The following is a 17,165-nucleotide window of genomic DNA, read 5'->3' as shown; positions in this document are numbered from 1 at the left end:
CAACTATCCAGAGAGGACCCCCAGGGGACCCCAACAACATGTCCACCCTGGGCTGACCTCCCTGCACCCCCACGACAATGCTTGCAGAAGGAATCCCGATAATACCCTGACCGCGACAGCCCGGGATGAAGATATCCGACGCCTGGAGAAGCACTGCACCCGCAGCCCCCAGGCCTGTGAGAAACTGACCACTGGTGCAGCAATGACCAGCAGGCGCCCTCACCCTTGCCCAGTCGTTGGCTTGCCCGAGAGGCCCCCCCCTATGCCCTGCCTGCAACACCTAAGTGACCTCTTTAGAGTTCTATTGAGATCCCGACGCCCTGTTTGCACACTGTACCCTGCTGCCCCCGTGACGCTGAGGGTGTGGTTTTTGTGCCTTCTTGGGGCCCCTCCAGTACTCCTCCAAACCCCCCTGGTCTGCCCTCCAACAATGACGGTACTTAGCTGCAAGCAGAGTGGAACCGGAGTACCCCCTGTCTCCATAGGCGCCCACGTTATTTTGGCTCCTGTTTGACCTCTGCACCTGACCAGCCCTGTGTTGCTGGGTGTTTGGGGTTGCCTCGAACCCCCAACGTCTGGCTACCTATACCCCGAAGAATGAACCCGTAAGTGTGGTACTTACCTCTGAAACTGTACTTTACTTAACTCCCCCATTAACTTTTTGAAAATTTCAGTGTCCACTTTTAAAATAGCTTTTTGCCATTTTAATGAACACTTTGTAAAATATTGAATCTATTCAAAGTCTCAACTATTACTATGCAAAGTACCTTTCATTTAATGTACTTACCTGCTAAATGCATCTTGTGGTTCTAAAAATAAATTTAAAAAATAATATTTTTGTATATAAAAACCTTTTGGCCTGGAGTTAAATCATTGTGTTTTTTCACTTATTGCTTGTGTGTGTACAACAAATGCTTGACACTACCCTCTGACAAGCCTAACTGCTCGACCACACTACCAAAAATAGAGCATTAGTATTATCTATTATTGCCTCTGTCAAGCCTCTTGGGGAACCCCTGGACTCTGTACACACTATATCTCATTTTGATATTGTATATACAGATCCAGCTTCCTACAATGTTGAAATGAATTAATCCTGTACCATTACAGTTGAGAATGCATGGTCGATTATCAGTCTTTGGATATACTCACACCGTCTTCTGAAATGTCATTCATGTGTCATCACTAGACTACCTAGCATTTATATAATTACTTTTTATTTGAATTGTGAACTTAAACACAACTTTATATGTTTTTAATTGTTCTGTTTTTTTTTGTTATTGGATGCACATGAAAATGTTTTTCTATCGTTGGCCACATTAATTTAATTAAGAATATTAATACAGTGTGGAATCATTATTTGTTTACCAGTTTAATATAAAGGCCCTGGCACAATGGTAGTTATTTCTGACATGCTGGTTCTTGCATAACTGTGGTAATTACTGGCAAAATGCTATCCCTAACACAGTGTTTGTAATCGCTGCCATGTTGTGGGCAGTCATGGTATGGTTGACTCTAAGACACAGATATAAATCATGAATACATTAAACTTCAGGCAGTCTCATTTGAGAGAAGAACCAGTGCAAGTTTACATATGCAGCTGGTATGTTAGTGTACATACTTAGTGAATCAATACAAGTACACTGTTTCAATCAATATAGTCACACCAGGAAACCTGTGATTTCAGGAGCTGGAACCCTCAAGCATCACTTAGGATGACAGTATCATCATCGGGAATAGCTCCTCACCAGGCTGGCACTGCAATGCCTGGTGGGCACCCCGATGTCGGGGGCTCTCAGCCGGAATAGCGTGATAGTGACTGGTAGGTTCGCCTATCTAAGCTGTGATGCTAGAAAGTCACCACCAATAAACAAAAAGTGGTTTAAAATTGGTTATCCATCCACTAGACATCATCATTTAATCAATCGAATATAGTAAGGATGGAGACCAAGGTTAAAATAAGATGGCATGAAAGGAACATGGAGGATTATGCTCAAAGCCTTTCAAAAATACAGCTGTAGTAGAGAGTCCAAAAATTAGAGGAATCTCTCAGTTCTGGTCGACATGTTTCGCGTCTGTTGGTCCACACGGATCCATTGATGCTTCATCAGGACCTACATAGCTCGAAAATCAACCTCATCAGGATGTATATCACTAAGAGGGATAAATAAATACCGATCACTTACATTAACGATAACTGGTAAACACAGGTACCCAACCCCTAGTTGGAATCAGGTTACTTGGGTGGGGCGTTTCAGGGACTTGGGTGACAATATTCGACAACGGTCCAGAATGTTGGACCTACCCTCCGAAATGGCCGACCCGGAAAGCCATCTTTAATGTAAGTGATCGGTATTTATTTATCCCTCTTAGTGATATACATCCTGATGAGGTTGATTTTCGAGCTATGTAGGTCCTGATGAAGCGTCAATGGATCCGTGTGGACCAACAGACGCGAAACATGTCGACCAGAACTGAGAGATTCCTCTAATTTTTGGACTCTCTACTACACCTGTATTTTTGAAAGGCTTTGAGCATAATCCTCCATGTTCCTTTCATGCCTTCTTATTTTAACCTTGGTCTCCATCCTTACTATATTCGATTGATTAAATGATGATGTCTAGTGGATGGATAACCAATTTTAAACCACTTTTTGTTTATTGGTGGTGACTTTCTAGCATCACAGCTTAGATAGGCGAACCTACCAGTCACTATCACGCTATTCTGGCTGAGAGCCCCCGACATCGGGGTGCCCACCAGGCATTGCAGTGCCAGCCTGGTGAGGAGCTATTCCCGATGATGATACTGTCATCCTAAGTGATGCTTGAGGGTTCCAGCTCCTGAAATCACAGATTTCCTGGTGTGACTTTATTGATTGGAACAGTGTACTTGTATTGATTCACTAATGATGGGAGAGTGTACACTGGACCACTAACTTCTCCCGGTCCCTCCTCTTTTTGTATAGTGTACATACTTAGCCAGCCTCTCCAAAACCCAAGACACTTGATTTTGCCGTTGCCCAGATTTTGGGGAGAAAATTCGACAAGGCTAAATCTATTGTGTTTGTAAATGCTTTTTCTATATCAATGTCAAGTTTGTCTGTCAGTTGCACAAAAGTTATGGATACAGAAAGGAACATGAAGGCAGAAGTGAACATTGTTTTTATTCCAGTTTTTGAGCTTCTTAACTGCCATCCGTCTTAACGAACACTTTTATAGACAAGGTTGCTCATATGTCCTTCTCAGTTTTCCTCTTCCTTATTTGACTTAGGGGCCACATTATGCAAGGAATTCATCAACTCCTAGACAGATGGATTGTTTGGGCAAAAGTTATCTTTATTGGAAAAGGACTGCAACATTGATCTCTCCTGGATGAATTGAATAACTCTAAGTGGAGCAATCCTGCACTCTTTATCAACTTAATAGTGACAACTTCAGATATTGTGATTCTTAATCTCTGTGCCCTGAGATTCCAATCCACGATTCCATGTGAAGCACCTTTTAGACCATTGATCTGCTCTACTTTCAGCATTATTGGCATATGATTGACATACTGTGCATCACTCAAGGATGACTGGTCCCTAAGAGCATTTTACTCTGACTGCTTCTCCCTTACCGGCATTTTTCTCTCTATGCAGTCTCATAGTTCTGGGAAACCTGATATAGACAGTGTTTATGTCTGTGCGGATACCAAATCTATATGCCATTGACATTAACTCTTCTTGAGGCATGTGGTTGCAGGAGAGCATTTGGAGTTTCCACTTTTTCTGTTTAATATCACTTCAGCTCCACAGTTGTTCACTAATTGATGGCAATCATAGTGGCATACTTTCGCAGGCAGGGCATAGCTCCTTTTGCTAGAGACTTGTTGTGTCTAATCAGGCTACTCTCCTATGACAGAAGATCCTTCCCAGATGCCTTGCTCCATGGTTTATATTCTGGGTTTCTTCCTCAGTCTAAGGAACTTTTTTCTAGTTCTAGAACAGCACCAGTTGATCAGAGTGATGCTGCCTACTTTTCAAAGGTGTGCATTTACACCTCACAAGAGAGCCTCCACTCTCAGTCAAACAGTGATTATATTTGAATCCAGCATTATCTTTTAGTAATATCGGGACTGATGGCCCTGTGCACATTCTTGTTATCTAAAGTCAGATTCAATATTAGGTTATGCAGCGGAAGCATATTTTAGTTTCAAGAGTAAGTTCTCATGTGAAGTGCCAGAATATAGAATATGACTCAGTTAAACGCTTGCCACCAACCTGTGCCTCTGTACCACTGACCTGTGCAAACTGCAAGCCTCAAGTTCAGTTCCCAGCTAGGCCAACTCAGCCTTCCATCCGTTCCATGAATCAACTGTTATTTACAGTTCTTACAATCTACCGTAGTGTGGTGTGAAGCACTATTTTGAAAACTAATTGTAATCATCATCGGTATTACCAATATGGAGTGGGAGTTACAGTGATGGGGGTTCATGTACAAACGTCTCGTAGATGAGTTTTTCAGACACAGCTGTTCCCAAACAACTCTTCCATGGTAGGGAGCTGCAGATCAAGGTGGCTGATGCCTTGCAGCTTGTTTTGGGGCCCTCTTCTGAAAGGTTTGTTCTTTAGCAGCTTGTGTTGCACATAGAAGAAACATCACTCATCAGTCTTGAAGCTGTGGTACATTAATTTTGTGCTTGCTTATCTTCCTTACGATAGTTCTGATCTACGCTCAAATCCTGAACGACAAAATGATGGCAATGCCTTACGTCACCAAAATTAAAGATAAGGGACCTGTCAGCATCAGCATAATGAGGTTTTAGTTCTGTGCCATGGAGTATGTATCAACTATCTTAGCAGCACATTTCATGTGGGAAAGAGAACATTTGTGAGGTCGTGATTTGCGGATTGAGCTAATCCACTAACAATTGTCACCTTCATCTAGAGATTGTGAATTAGATATTTGTTCTTAGGGAATTCACAAGACCTCTTTTTCGGGTTCTCTGAGGTGCAAACAAAGGCAGTGCACTTTACATTTCATTATATGTTTAGTAACATCTAAGTAAAATTTAATGCTCATAGTCCGTTGAGCAAAGAGTTTAGTCTTTGTACATTCTCGGTCTTTACGTTTGTCCTTCATCGTGCCTCTCTCTTAGTCAAAACTTGCTACTGATTTTTGTGCTGCCAAGGTGTATGACTGTTTCTGATAAAATACTTCTAATTGTAGATTCCTTACCTTGTCATTTCCCCCCAAGGTGTCAGACTGTATCTGTAAAGTCAAAAGGATTACACTTATGCACTGGTTGGTGGTGTTGTGCAGCCCTGCACCGATGTCGTTCCACTCTGGAAGTAATGAGTGCATCTCAAGCTCTACTCCTCCTAGGTCGCTACAGCCCTGCTTTGTGTGATATGGTAGGTCAAATGCGAACAGCAGTTCCAGAGACCCTGTGGGCATCTTTACAGGATGCCGGGCTACAGCAAAATTTGCCATTCGCTCTAGCCTAGAGACGATCTTTGCTTTGGTCAGACAATGGGCACAAGTGCAGTCCTTCAATGCCACACCTGGATGAGGTTTGTGGGCTTTTCAGGGGACATCCATACATCCTTAATAAATGTACAATTTGTTGGCTTTCCCCTCTTCAGTGAGACAGTTGACTCAGCCCTGTAACACTTTAATGAAAGTTCTGCCACAGTGCATTCCCTGGAGCCAACGAGGACAACACAACAACTTTTTTTCTTCAGTTTGTGGCTGAGGCCATGGCTCCCAGAGACAACGTTTGGGCACCAGGGACAACATTGAGCTCAGTCCACAGCCTCTTTGGTGATCATAACCACAAAACCACTTTACTGTGTCCTTCTCAACACACACACACACCCTGTAGGAAGGAGGGCGAGACATTTCCTACAACAGTGGCTGTACATGACTTTGGACTCATAAGTCCTTCACTGTGCCTTTTCTTTCTAGCATCACTGCTATATGATAGAAGCATAGCAAAGTGGGGTCTTCGGTCTTCTGGCAGGAGGCTCTGCACCTCCGGAAGTGGCTAACTCGATGGGGCAATTCAGTGGTTGTGAACCACTTGGGGGGATCTCTAAACACCAGGGCAAATGAACTCAGTCGCAGATACCTAGTGGATCATGAATGACATTTACACCCAGAGGTTGTGCAGGGGGTTTTCCAACAATGGGGAGAACCATGGCTCAAGATTTTCACCTCCGCCAACAACGTGCAATGTCATCTTTTTTCTGTGCTATTGTTCAAAGAAGGCGCTCTCTCTAGATGCATTCTGCCTAAACTGGAGCTCAGGATGCCTGTATTCCTTCTCCCATCTTCCTCTCCTGGCTCAATTTCTGAAGATGATCAAGACTAATCAGACCCAAATAATTTTAGTGGCTTCAGAGTGGGCCAGGAAGGTGTGGTGTCCAGAACTTCTGGGCATGAGCATCCATTTTCCGATGAACTGCTGCTTCATGAGAATCTACTGGTATGGCAACAGGGAACAGTCCTGCACCCATGCCTCCTCCATCTGCACCGCCAATCATGGAGATTAGCCAGCAGCAGCTAGTTCTTTTCAGTCTTCTTCCTGAGGTTGTTGATGTTATTTTGGCAACCAGGCATCTGTCTGCAAATCGGTGTACAGCGAACACTGGGGCAATTTATTGGTTTGGTGCAGTATTCTCCAGATTGACCCATTACAAGCAAGCTGTCTGAAAGTGGTTTGTTGTGTGTTTGGACACTGTTAAAGGCTGCTTGTCAGCTCTTGGCCTTTTTAATGTTGCCCAATCTGCCTTCTTTGTTTAAATCACCTCTTGTAACGAGATTTCTTAAAGGTTTACAACATAGGTTTCTGCCAAAGCCCTCTGTAATGCCACAGTGAGAATTGATTTTGGTTATTAATTTTCTATTGTGTGCTCTATTTGAGCACATGCAGAGTGGTCTACTACAAATCTGGACCCTGGAAACAGTGTTTCTGGTCTCAATAATGTCCACTCGTTGCATGAGTGATCTGCAGGCACACTAGGTCCAGCTGCCTTACACATAATTTCTTCAGAAAAACTGGTATTTAGTCGAGCTGCATTTCTGCTGAAATTGGTAACACTGTGCCATGTAGACAGGCTATCACCCTTCTGACTTTATTTTTCCAGCCTTACCCCTCAAAAGAGGAGGAGAGGCTCAATCATTTGGACCCAAGAGAGCCCTCATTTTCTTGATTGATCATACCAGGGACCATTGAGTGGACGATCAACTCTTTGTAGGCTTCTCTGGAGCAAAGGAAGGCAAGGCAGTGCAGAAATGCACCATCTCTAGATGAATCATCCTCTGTATTAAATCTACTAGCTACAAAATAGCCACTTGAAGTTTTAAGGGCTCATTACAGTCGAGCCAAGGCTGGCACTACTGAGCTAGCATGCAGAGGCCCAACCTCAGTATCTGTCATGCTGCTACATGGGCATAAATGCGTACGTTCATGAATCACTGTTCACAGTCACACCACACTTTACAGTCAAGTCCTTTGGGATGGGAATTTACCGGGTTTGGTCCAGCAGGACTTTTTGGTCTGAGCCATTCCACAGACCCACCACTTGGTTGATGTACTGCTTTTGGTGTCTAGTCACAACGTGAGGAGTCTGTGATTATAAGTATCCATCAGAAAAACAAGTTAAAGCCTACAGTTACACTGGAAGATACTCTTAACTGCATATTCCTCGCCGCCCTCTCGCCTCCCCTCTCTGTTTATGGGTCTCTTTTCCATATAAACAAAATGCACATTTCAGATCTGCACATTGGTCAAGCCAGTTTGCAGATGGGCTCAATATCGAAGGGTGTGGAAAAGCCTTTGAAAGCAACTGATGCTGCTTGCTAACTTGGTAGATGCTTATATGAGCTTCCGCTCATCACTTACGGAGCAGAGCAGGGTTGATATGGAGCCGCATGACACCACCTACCGGCATGAAGTACTGAACATTCACAAGGTGAGGAATCTGCAGTTAGGTAGCATATCCACCAGTAAGAGCATTACCAAAGGTAAGCAACTTGTTTGTCAACTCCGAAGTTATCCAGGTAGACTGTGCGCAGTATGAATCTGTTATACACTGGCTAGAAAAGATCCTGCTCCTGGAATTAGGGCTACCTCTACCCAAGAGAGGGTTGCCACTTCAGGCCTTTTGAGGGGGGATGCCTACTATGGGCCTTTACCAGGAGGCAACCTGGGTCTCATATACTTCTGCAAAGGTTTTGGCTTGGAGGGATGGCTGCTTTGCTGTTTTTGTCAAGCCCTCTGGTTTTCTGCATTAGCAGTCTTCAGAAAAAGGTATTTCTTAGAAGTGTCAGGTACTTTAATCCATAACATATATTCTGTTTTATATTGCATCTTTCCACAGTTTACTTACCGCCTTCCCTCCCCACTATCCCTGAGGACTGATATTGTTTTTCAGTAGTGTTTTTGTCTTTTTGGATGATGTTTTTTTAGCTTTCTCTTTTTCCTGGCCTCTCTTGTGCAGAGAACTCAGGTATCTGAGATTATGGGATTGGGCAGTGCCTTTGTCAAGCTGTCAAATTACATTTGTTGATGTCATCTTTGTGCGTTAGCAGTAACGTTGTTGGATATTTGGAAATATTTCTAGATGAATAATCTGTGTGAATATCATCAGCAAACACTACCTGAAGTAAGTAGCTTGTTATGTATAAAAAATGGTATACCATTTCTCATCTTAAGTTTGATGTGACACACTGACTTAATATATTAAAACATTGGTGGATTCATTTTCTAGTGTTTTCACGATGATCGCCTGATGCTCCCCAGTCTCATTGTTCGTGTATTGAGCTCAAGATTGCATAGATTATAGTTGAACTATTGTCTGATTTTCATTTTTTTCATCATAGGTTACAAGACTTCCTAAGGGAACTGTCACATCGTGAGCATAGTGAAAACCGGGAACTAGGGGAAATGCCACCACCTCAATCAAGACTGTTGCAATACAGGCAGGTGCAACCTAGAAGTCCACCAGCACTCCCTTCTCCTTCATCTAACTCCAGTCATAGTGGCCATTTTCCCAACTTCACTGAAAACAGCAGAGACCTTGAAATGCCAAGCACACCAGTGTTTCAGCATTTGCCTCAGCTTTACAATTCCCCTTATCCAATGCCATCTGGACACATAACCTCGCCTCCCCTGAAGTATCTACAACCTGATGGATCATGGACATATGCTAACCTGCCGCACAATCATATACTACAGCAGGCTTTTCATTATAACATGCCTCCATGGCAGCACAGACCACAGCAGAACCATTTTGTACAAATGCAAAATCATCAACATCCAGTTGGTCAGGAGCCATTTCATCCACTATCATCTCGAGCAGTATCTGCTTCTTCGCTCCACAGCCTAGAAGAGGTGAGTATTTAAAAATGAATTTTGACTGCAGAGACACATTGTCTCTTATGATTTATACGTATTACAAATTACTGGTCTGACACCACGGAGGGCCGCCTTGCTAGGAGATTTGCTAAAATTATGACCAGTCTGTCTCCAGAGCACATCATTTAGCCTTGACACTCTGAAGTCTCTTTAATTTAGTAACAATTGTAAAGAGTCGCATTACAAACCAGCTTTAATTCTGATACAGACTGCAATTGTCACTGTTGATTTATGCCGCCATCTGCCTTTCTGCACCAGCTTTCACCAGGTGCCGGAACATGAGTCTGTTCTGTTCCTCTGAACAGACGCATAAGTAGTCCATGCAACTATTTTCAAGCAAAGTACTCTTTGTACAACCTAAGCTCTAACTTCTTGACTATAATTTTGAGCATCAGCTGCAGGCAGCAAAACTCTGGAGAAAAAAGTGGTGGTTGCAGTTCATACACTAGTTCATAAATTTTCTGAGCTGCTGTATACAGAGCAATTTCTTTCAACACAGGTGCACTAGATCATGGTACGGGCCCAGTGCCAGAGGTGTAGCACAGACCCAACAGAACTGATTGAAATCCCCTTCCTTAGCTCACATAGTGCCTGTCTTAGTGGTGTAAATTGCTCTTGTCTGGCCATTGACCCGTATCACAGGTTAAGTTGCTGAACAGCAACAGTGTAGCAAGCAGCAGAGGGACCAAACTCAGCCATACTACCAGGACAAAAGTTTACCACACTAAATTAAGTTTAGTATTATCCCGAGAGTGTTAATTGAAAGGCTCAGCTCCCCCAAAGGATGTCAGTAGTTTTCTCTAAGAGGAGGAGGTCCCTAAAGATGGAATAAATGTTAAAGTAGATTACACACAGCTCTGGATGATTATGATTCCTAAAATACTGTTTTATGCTGTGTAAGAGATGTCAGCAAGAAGGGGAAAAAGAGTGCACTCATCTCGTACGGGCCCATGCGACTGCTATTTCACTTAAGAAGCAGACAGAGGCAAAATCTTTTTATGTTCACATCGTACTACAGTTCTTGCTCTTGCGCGACTGATGGACCGGGTAGCAGTGTTAATCTCTTTATAGATTTTGGTGTTCATTGCTGAACAAGTGTCTCAACTCAAAGCATTTTAAGTGATAATTTTAATTTAGCATATAGAACACATTTGGTTCTAAGGACAGATAGAGAAGTCTTTACACCTTAAATGCTATATTTCCAGAAGTTTGTCTTACAGAAATTGATTAAAATAGTCATGTTGATTAATAAATCAGAGTACAAAGCTCAGTTAAAGTACAGCCTTGAACCAGTACAAGTTACTTAGAACAGCTTGTGAATGTTGCTGCCCTTAACCCTGAAACACACTTAAACATTATGCTACTGAGACATGGACATAGTTGCCAGCTGTAAAAATCACAAACAAGATGGAGTATGAGGCCTAAAATCATACTGTTGGGCAGAGTTTAACTTTTCATTAGTTATAAAAAAAAAATCTCTTTATCAGCATTATGAATGACAGTTATGACATCTATAGGAAGATGGCCTGGTGTGTGGTGGACACTTATGGAGTTTGCACCTTATACCAGTCCCAGGCTACATTATTAGTTTGTGAGACAGTGTCTAGGAAGCCAGGGCTCTCTAGTGGTAGCTGTAGTGAGCAGCTAAGAGTTATCTAGGAGGAGTGTAAAACACTTGCAATACCACAGAGGTCACACAGTAACTTATCTCACATGAAAGGAACCACAGAGTTTTGCAAAAATATAGGTACTTTATTAAAGTAACACTGAACTAGATCAATTGTAGGCCTTCCCCAACTGGAGGTAAGTATAAACTATATATACACGGTAAGTGTTAGGAGTTAGCATATAGAAAAAACAAGCATTGGCAAGAAATAGCATAAAATAGCCCTGGCTCTATTGGGGTTGGGGAAAACCATATACTAAAATAGTGGAATGCAAAGTGAAGCCCCACACCGAAGGATGAGGAATAGTGGGAGAATTCGAGACCCCAGAGGTGAGTACCTAGATGACCCCCAGCGACCAAGAGATCAGATAAGTTACCTGGTCTTCCCAAAGGCTAACCAAGGGACTTGGAAAAGGAAGATTGCAGGACCAGTCCATTGGAACCCAACAGTGGATTCCGGATAAAGATGACCTACAACAGAAGGGGATAGAGTCCAGTCCACACTGGTGTGTCCAGGTGGGGCGGGAGCCTCTATCCACCCTTTTGTGAATGAAGATCCGGGTCAACAAGTGAAGATGAAGATCAGCTGTGGAGCGCAGGAGCTGCAGATAGGTCCTTGGATTCTTGCAGAAGATGTCCCATGCCGATCGCCGGGTCACAGATGGTCAGTGACCAGGAGGACCACCAACAAGCCTTGGCAAACCCAAGTCTGGGCAGAACATGATTTGCAGAGGAGGAGGGGACTAGCAATTTCCAGGGGACCCGACCCTTGGAGCGAAGTCCGGGCTGACCCTCAGCAGTCGGGAGAGCCAGCAGAAGCAGTCACAGCCCCCTCAGGCAATGCACTGGCAGCAGGCACATTAACTTGCAGTGAGGCCCAATCAGCACACCTTGAGAGACTGTCCTTACAAGGATAAAGTGCTGGAGGACGGGCTACACAGAGCCTGAAGATCTCTCGGAACAGGAGCCAACAAGCCTTGGTTGCTTCAAGAGTCGCGTGCACCGGGGTACTGTCCTGAAGAAAGAAGCAAGGGCTCACCGTCTCCCAAGTTGGACGTATGTAGAGAGGACCCAGAGAAGCCCTCCACGCCACCACATGTGTTTGAGATTTTTCCTGAAGCCGATGACAGAAGATCCCAACAGCCGGACGTTGTTGCCTTAGGTGCCTGCGGATCTAGGGGAGTGACTCCTTCTCTCCAAGGGAGATTCCTTTGTGCTTCTTTGGTGCAGCTGAAGACTTGCAGACCCCAGAGGATGCACAGCCGTGGAAATGTTGCAATTGCTGGAAGGAGCCGGAGAAATGTTGTTGCAAGGCAAGGTTGTCTCAGGAGTTGCAGTCTTGTTTGGTTCCTGTGAAGTCCAGCAGAAGTTCAGGTGACGAGGAGCAGAAGAGGTCAATGCAGAGGAGTCCCGGTGGAGGCTTGCACACCAAATCTGTGGACCCACTTGCAAGGGAGTCCCTAAATAGCCCTAAAAAGGGCTTGGTCACTGCAGGGTTAACACCTATCAAAAGGGGTCACTGACATCAGTCACCTGTCCTGATCAACCAGATGCTCCTGAGGGCCTCTGCACATCTTGAAAATGGCAGAACCGAGTGGCCATCTGGAGGGGCTCTGAGCATCACCCATGGGTGTGTTGGACAGAGGAGTGGTCACTCCCCTTCCCTTTGTGTCCTTTCATGCCAGAGCAGAAACCGGGGGTCCCTGGACTGGTGCAAACCGGATTATGCAAGGATGGAACCAAATGTGCCATTCAAGTCAAGCTGGTGGCATGGGGGCTACCCCTCCCCAGCCTTGTAACATCTATTTCCAAGGGAGAGGGTGTTGCATCCCCTCTCCCACAGGAAATCCTTTGTTCTGCCTTCCCCTGCTTGAGCTGCTCAAGCAGCAGGAGGGCAGAAACCTGTCTGACGGGCTGCAGCAGCGTGGGTTGCCCACAAATCCTGGAAGAATGGTACGAGCAATACTGGGGGGGGGTCCTCTGTGGAGCCCCCAGAGTGCATGGAATCATGCCACCAATACTGGCATTAGTATTGGGATATGTGTAGGAAATTCCACTGTTGGCATGGTCACCCCCACCTTTTCCTTAGTGTTGATGGCAACTTTGATTGGAAGTGTGCTGGGACCCTGATAACCAGGCCCTAGCACCAGTGTCCTTTCCCTAAAACTGTACCTTTGTTTCCACAGTTGGCACAGCCCTGGCACACAGTTAAGTCCCTTGTAAAAGGTACCAGTGGTACCAAGGGCCCTGTGGCCAGCGAAAGTCCCTAAGGGCTACAGCACGTATTATGCTTCCCTCAGGGACCCCTCACTCAGTGCTTGCACACTGCTTTGCAGCTTGTGTGTGCCAGTGGGGAAAAAAGACAAAGTTGACATGGCACTCCCCTCAGAGTGCCATGCCCACAAACCACTGCCTGAGGCATAGGTAAGTCACCCCTCTAGCAAGCCTCACAGCCCTAAGGCAGGGTGCACTATACCACAGGTGAGGGCATAGCTGCATGAGCACTATGCTCCTACAATGCCTAAGTCAATTCTTAGACATTGTAAGTGCAGGATAGCCATACTGAGTATATTGTCTGGGAGTTTGTCATTGCGAACTCCACAGTTACATAATGGCTACACTGAATACTGGGACGTTTGGTATCAAACTTCTCAGCACAATAAACTCACACTGATACCAGTGTGGGGTTTATTGAAAAATGCACGCAGAGGGCATCTTAGAGATGCCCCCTGTATGTTAGCCCAACTGCTAGTGCAAGGCTGACCGGACCGTGCCAGCCTGCCACTTCCAGGTGAGTTTCTGACCACATGGGGTGGGTGCCTTTGTTCACTCTGTGGTCAGAAACAAAGACTGTCCTGGGTGGCAGTGCCTCGCACCTCCCCCTGCTGGAACTGTAACACCTGGCGGTGAGCCTCAAAGGCTCAAGCCTGGTTTTAAAGTTCCCCAGAGCACTCCAACTAGTGGAGATGCCTGCCCCCCCGGACGAGCCCTCACTTTTGGCGGCAAGTCCGGAGGGATAATGAGAAAAACAAGGAGTCGTCACCCCCTCAGCCAGGTCCACCCCTAAGGTGACCAGAGCTGAAGTGACCCCCTCCTTGAGAAATCCTCCATCTTGCTTTGGAGGATTAGGACCAATATGGTTAGGGATGTGCCCCAGAGGGAGTGGGCACAAGGAGGTTATAGCCACCCTCAGGGACAGAAGCTATTGGCTACTGCCCTCTGACCCTAACACACCCCTAAATTTAGCATTTAGGGCCGACCCTGAACCCAGCTCTTCAGATTTCCTGACGACCTCAAGAAAGAAGGACTGCTGTGCTGAAAACTCCGCAGAGAAGAGGAGGAGACACCACTGACTCTGCCCCAGCCCTACCGGACCGTCTACTGCTTCGAAAAGCTGCAAGAAAAGAAGGAAGACGTTCTGTAGAACCAGCAGCCCCTGAAAAGCCTCCAGGGGACTGCCTGCATCACCGAGGACAAGGAACTCCCATGGACAGCCGACCTTCCCAAGGAAAAGACCAAGAAACCAACTTTAAAGGGACTCTCACCTCAGTCAAGAAACTGGAGCCCAAATACTCTGCACCCACACCCCCGGCCCATGTCCAGAGAAACCAGCTATCCAGAGAGGACCCCCAGGCGACTCCGACGATGTGTCTACCCTGGGCTGACCTCTCTGCACCCCCACAATGACACTTGCAGAGGGAATCCGAGGACCCCCCTGACTGCGACTGCCGCGACTAAGATATCCGATGCCTGGAGAAGCACTGTACCCGCAGCCCCCAGGCCTATAAGAAACCGACCACCGGTGCAGCAACGTCCAGCAGGCGGCCCTCACCCTTGCCCAGTCGGTGGCTTGCCTGAGAGGCCCTCCCTGTGCCCTGCCTGCAGCGCCAAAGTGACCCCTGGGTCCCTCCGTAGAATTCTGTTGAAAACTCGATGCCCTGTTGGCAGACTGCACCCGGCCGCCCGTGCCGCTGAGGGTGTGGTTTTTGTGCCTACTTGCGGCCCCTCCAGTACTCCTCCAAACCCCCCTGGTCTGCCCTCTGACAACGCGGGTACTTACCTGCAAGCAGACTGGAACCGGAGTACTGCCGGTCTCCATAGGTGCACACATTATTGTGTGGTACTTACCTTAGAAACTGTACTTTACTTACCTCCTCCAGGAACTGTTGAAAATTGCACTGTGTCCACTTTTAAAATAGCTTTTGCCATTTTAGATAAAACTGTTTACAATATTGATTCTATTCAAAGTCCTAAGTATTACTATGCAAAGTACCTTTCATTTGATGTACTTACCTGCTAAATGAATCTTGTGGTTCTAAGAATAAATTAACAAAATAATATTTTTCTATATAAAAACCTATTGGTCTGCAGTTAATTCATTGAGTGTGTGTTTTCTTGTATTGCTTGTGTGTGTACAACAAATGCTTAACACTTCCCTTCTGATAAGCCTAACTGCTTGACCACACTACCACAAGTAGAGCATTAGTATTATCTATTATTGCCTTTGTCAAGCCTTTTGGGGAACCCCTGGACTCTGTGCACAACATATCTCATTTTGATATGGTATATACAGAGCCAGGTTCCTACAATATGATTTTGACATGTTTGATACCAAACATGCCTAGTTTAGGAGTTACGTGGCTGGACCCTGTGGCGGATAGTGACCCTTGGCCAGTGCACGGGTAAAATGGCTTCCCCGCACTTATGAAATCCAGTTATTGAAACTGAAGTTTGTGGGGGCACCTCCACTTATTCAAGGGAGCCCTCACACATAGGTACCTGCACCCTGCCTTGTGGGCTAAGAGGGCCTACCATATGGTTGACTTGGTGATCTGGTGCAGTGACCAGCAGTGAAAATGGTCCATGCACCTTTTTACACAGGCTACAATGGCAGGCCTGCAGACACAGTTTGCATGGGCTCCCATGGGTGGCATAATACATTCTGCAGCTCATGGGGGAGCCCTGGTCAACCAATGCCCTGTGTCCGTAAGTAAGTTCCATATACTAGGGACTTTTTAGGGGTACACCACTATGTACCAATTGTAAAGGGTACTAGAGCAACCAAATTTAGATCACAATCACCAGGGTCCTGGTTAGCAGGATCTCAGTAAAAACAGTCTAAACACACTGATAAGCAGAAAGTGGGTGGTAACCATGCCAAAAAGAGTGACTTTCCTACAACATTCTCTGGCTGTAATCTCTGCTTATCAAACTGAATAAGAGGGGGGAAAAGGGGATGTTGACCTTTTGACCTCCTCCTCCTCTGATTGATGGTGTAAGGCCTTAGAGCCACCCAAAGATGTTTGTATCAGACCCTAACGCACGCAAGGATATTTGGTTATAACATTTCTTTGTTGATGCCTTACTTAATGTTGGACTAATGTGTTAAAACAGTACTGGTATAGCGCCCACCCTACGGAGAAACAACCTCAAAACCTACATTAAAGATTAGCCCATTTATGATGAGCAAGATCCTTATCTTGGAGACATGTATACAAATCATCAAGTGAAAAACCCTGGTGTTGCAGGGGGGTGTCTCAACCATGAAAAATTCATTTGAGAAAAAGTATTTTTCCATGTTCAGGAATGATCCATTCTCGGCGACGGACGGCAGTGTTGCGTAGACTATATAGAACTATGAAAGTGCAGTGTATAAACAAAGCAAAGAATTGTGTAGGACATGCAGGCTCTAACACAGCCATGGATGCGATCTAACGACCGGGGAAACATGGTCTCCTCAATTGATCCTGGCTAGCAGGTATCACCTGTTCGGGCGAAAATGCAGCACACTGAAAAGAAAGACGGTTCTGATTTAAGAACTGGTGTCATAATCGGCCGTAGTCATTATTATTACGGTAATTACAGTAACAGATTTCTCTGTGAGACACCAGCATCTAGCCTTAGGAACGGTGACTGCCTGTTGTCAGGACGTTCCCTTCTTAATGGGAGAGCATGGTTGCAAATTTGTCATCCAACTAAGACTTGGAGAGTATTCCTGGAGCTTGTGGTCACAGCGGCCATAAATTGTGCCACGGGAAACAGTGGTAGAAATTATTGTTGAGACAATTAATTTGGGTTCTCCGAATTGCTTCAGAAGCAC

The 17,165-nt window shown here is 45.3% G+C and overlaps 1 protein-coding gene across 8 annotated transcripts in view; it reads left to right on the top strand.

The window, feature by feature from the left end:
• The window catches only part of HELZ (helicase with zinc finger), a 1,413,339-nt gene that overhangs the window by 1,277,947 nt on the left and 118,227 nt on the right, over positions 1-17,165 (top strand). For all 8 annotated transcript variants that reach the window (XM_069199901.1, XM_069199892.1, XM_069199898.1 and 5 more), the window contains one exon: positions 8,865-9,375. In XM_069199901.1, coding sequence (XP_069056002.1) covers positions 8,865-9,375 — 511 coding nt within the window. The remainder of the gene's footprint in view (positions 1-8,864; positions 9,376-17,165) is intronic.

The sequence above is a fragment of the Pleurodeles waltl genome, chromosome 7 (assembly GCF_031143425.1).
Source record: "Pleurodeles waltl isolate 20211129_DDA chromosome 7, aPleWal1.hap1.20221129, whole genome shotgun sequence".
Classification (NCBI taxonomy): domain Eukaryota; kingdom Metazoa; phylum Chordata; class Amphibia; order Caudata; family Salamandridae; genus Pleurodeles; species Pleurodeles waltl.
Note: the sequence above shows the minus strand (reverse complement) of the source record. Positions and strands in the feature narration are given on the sequence as shown.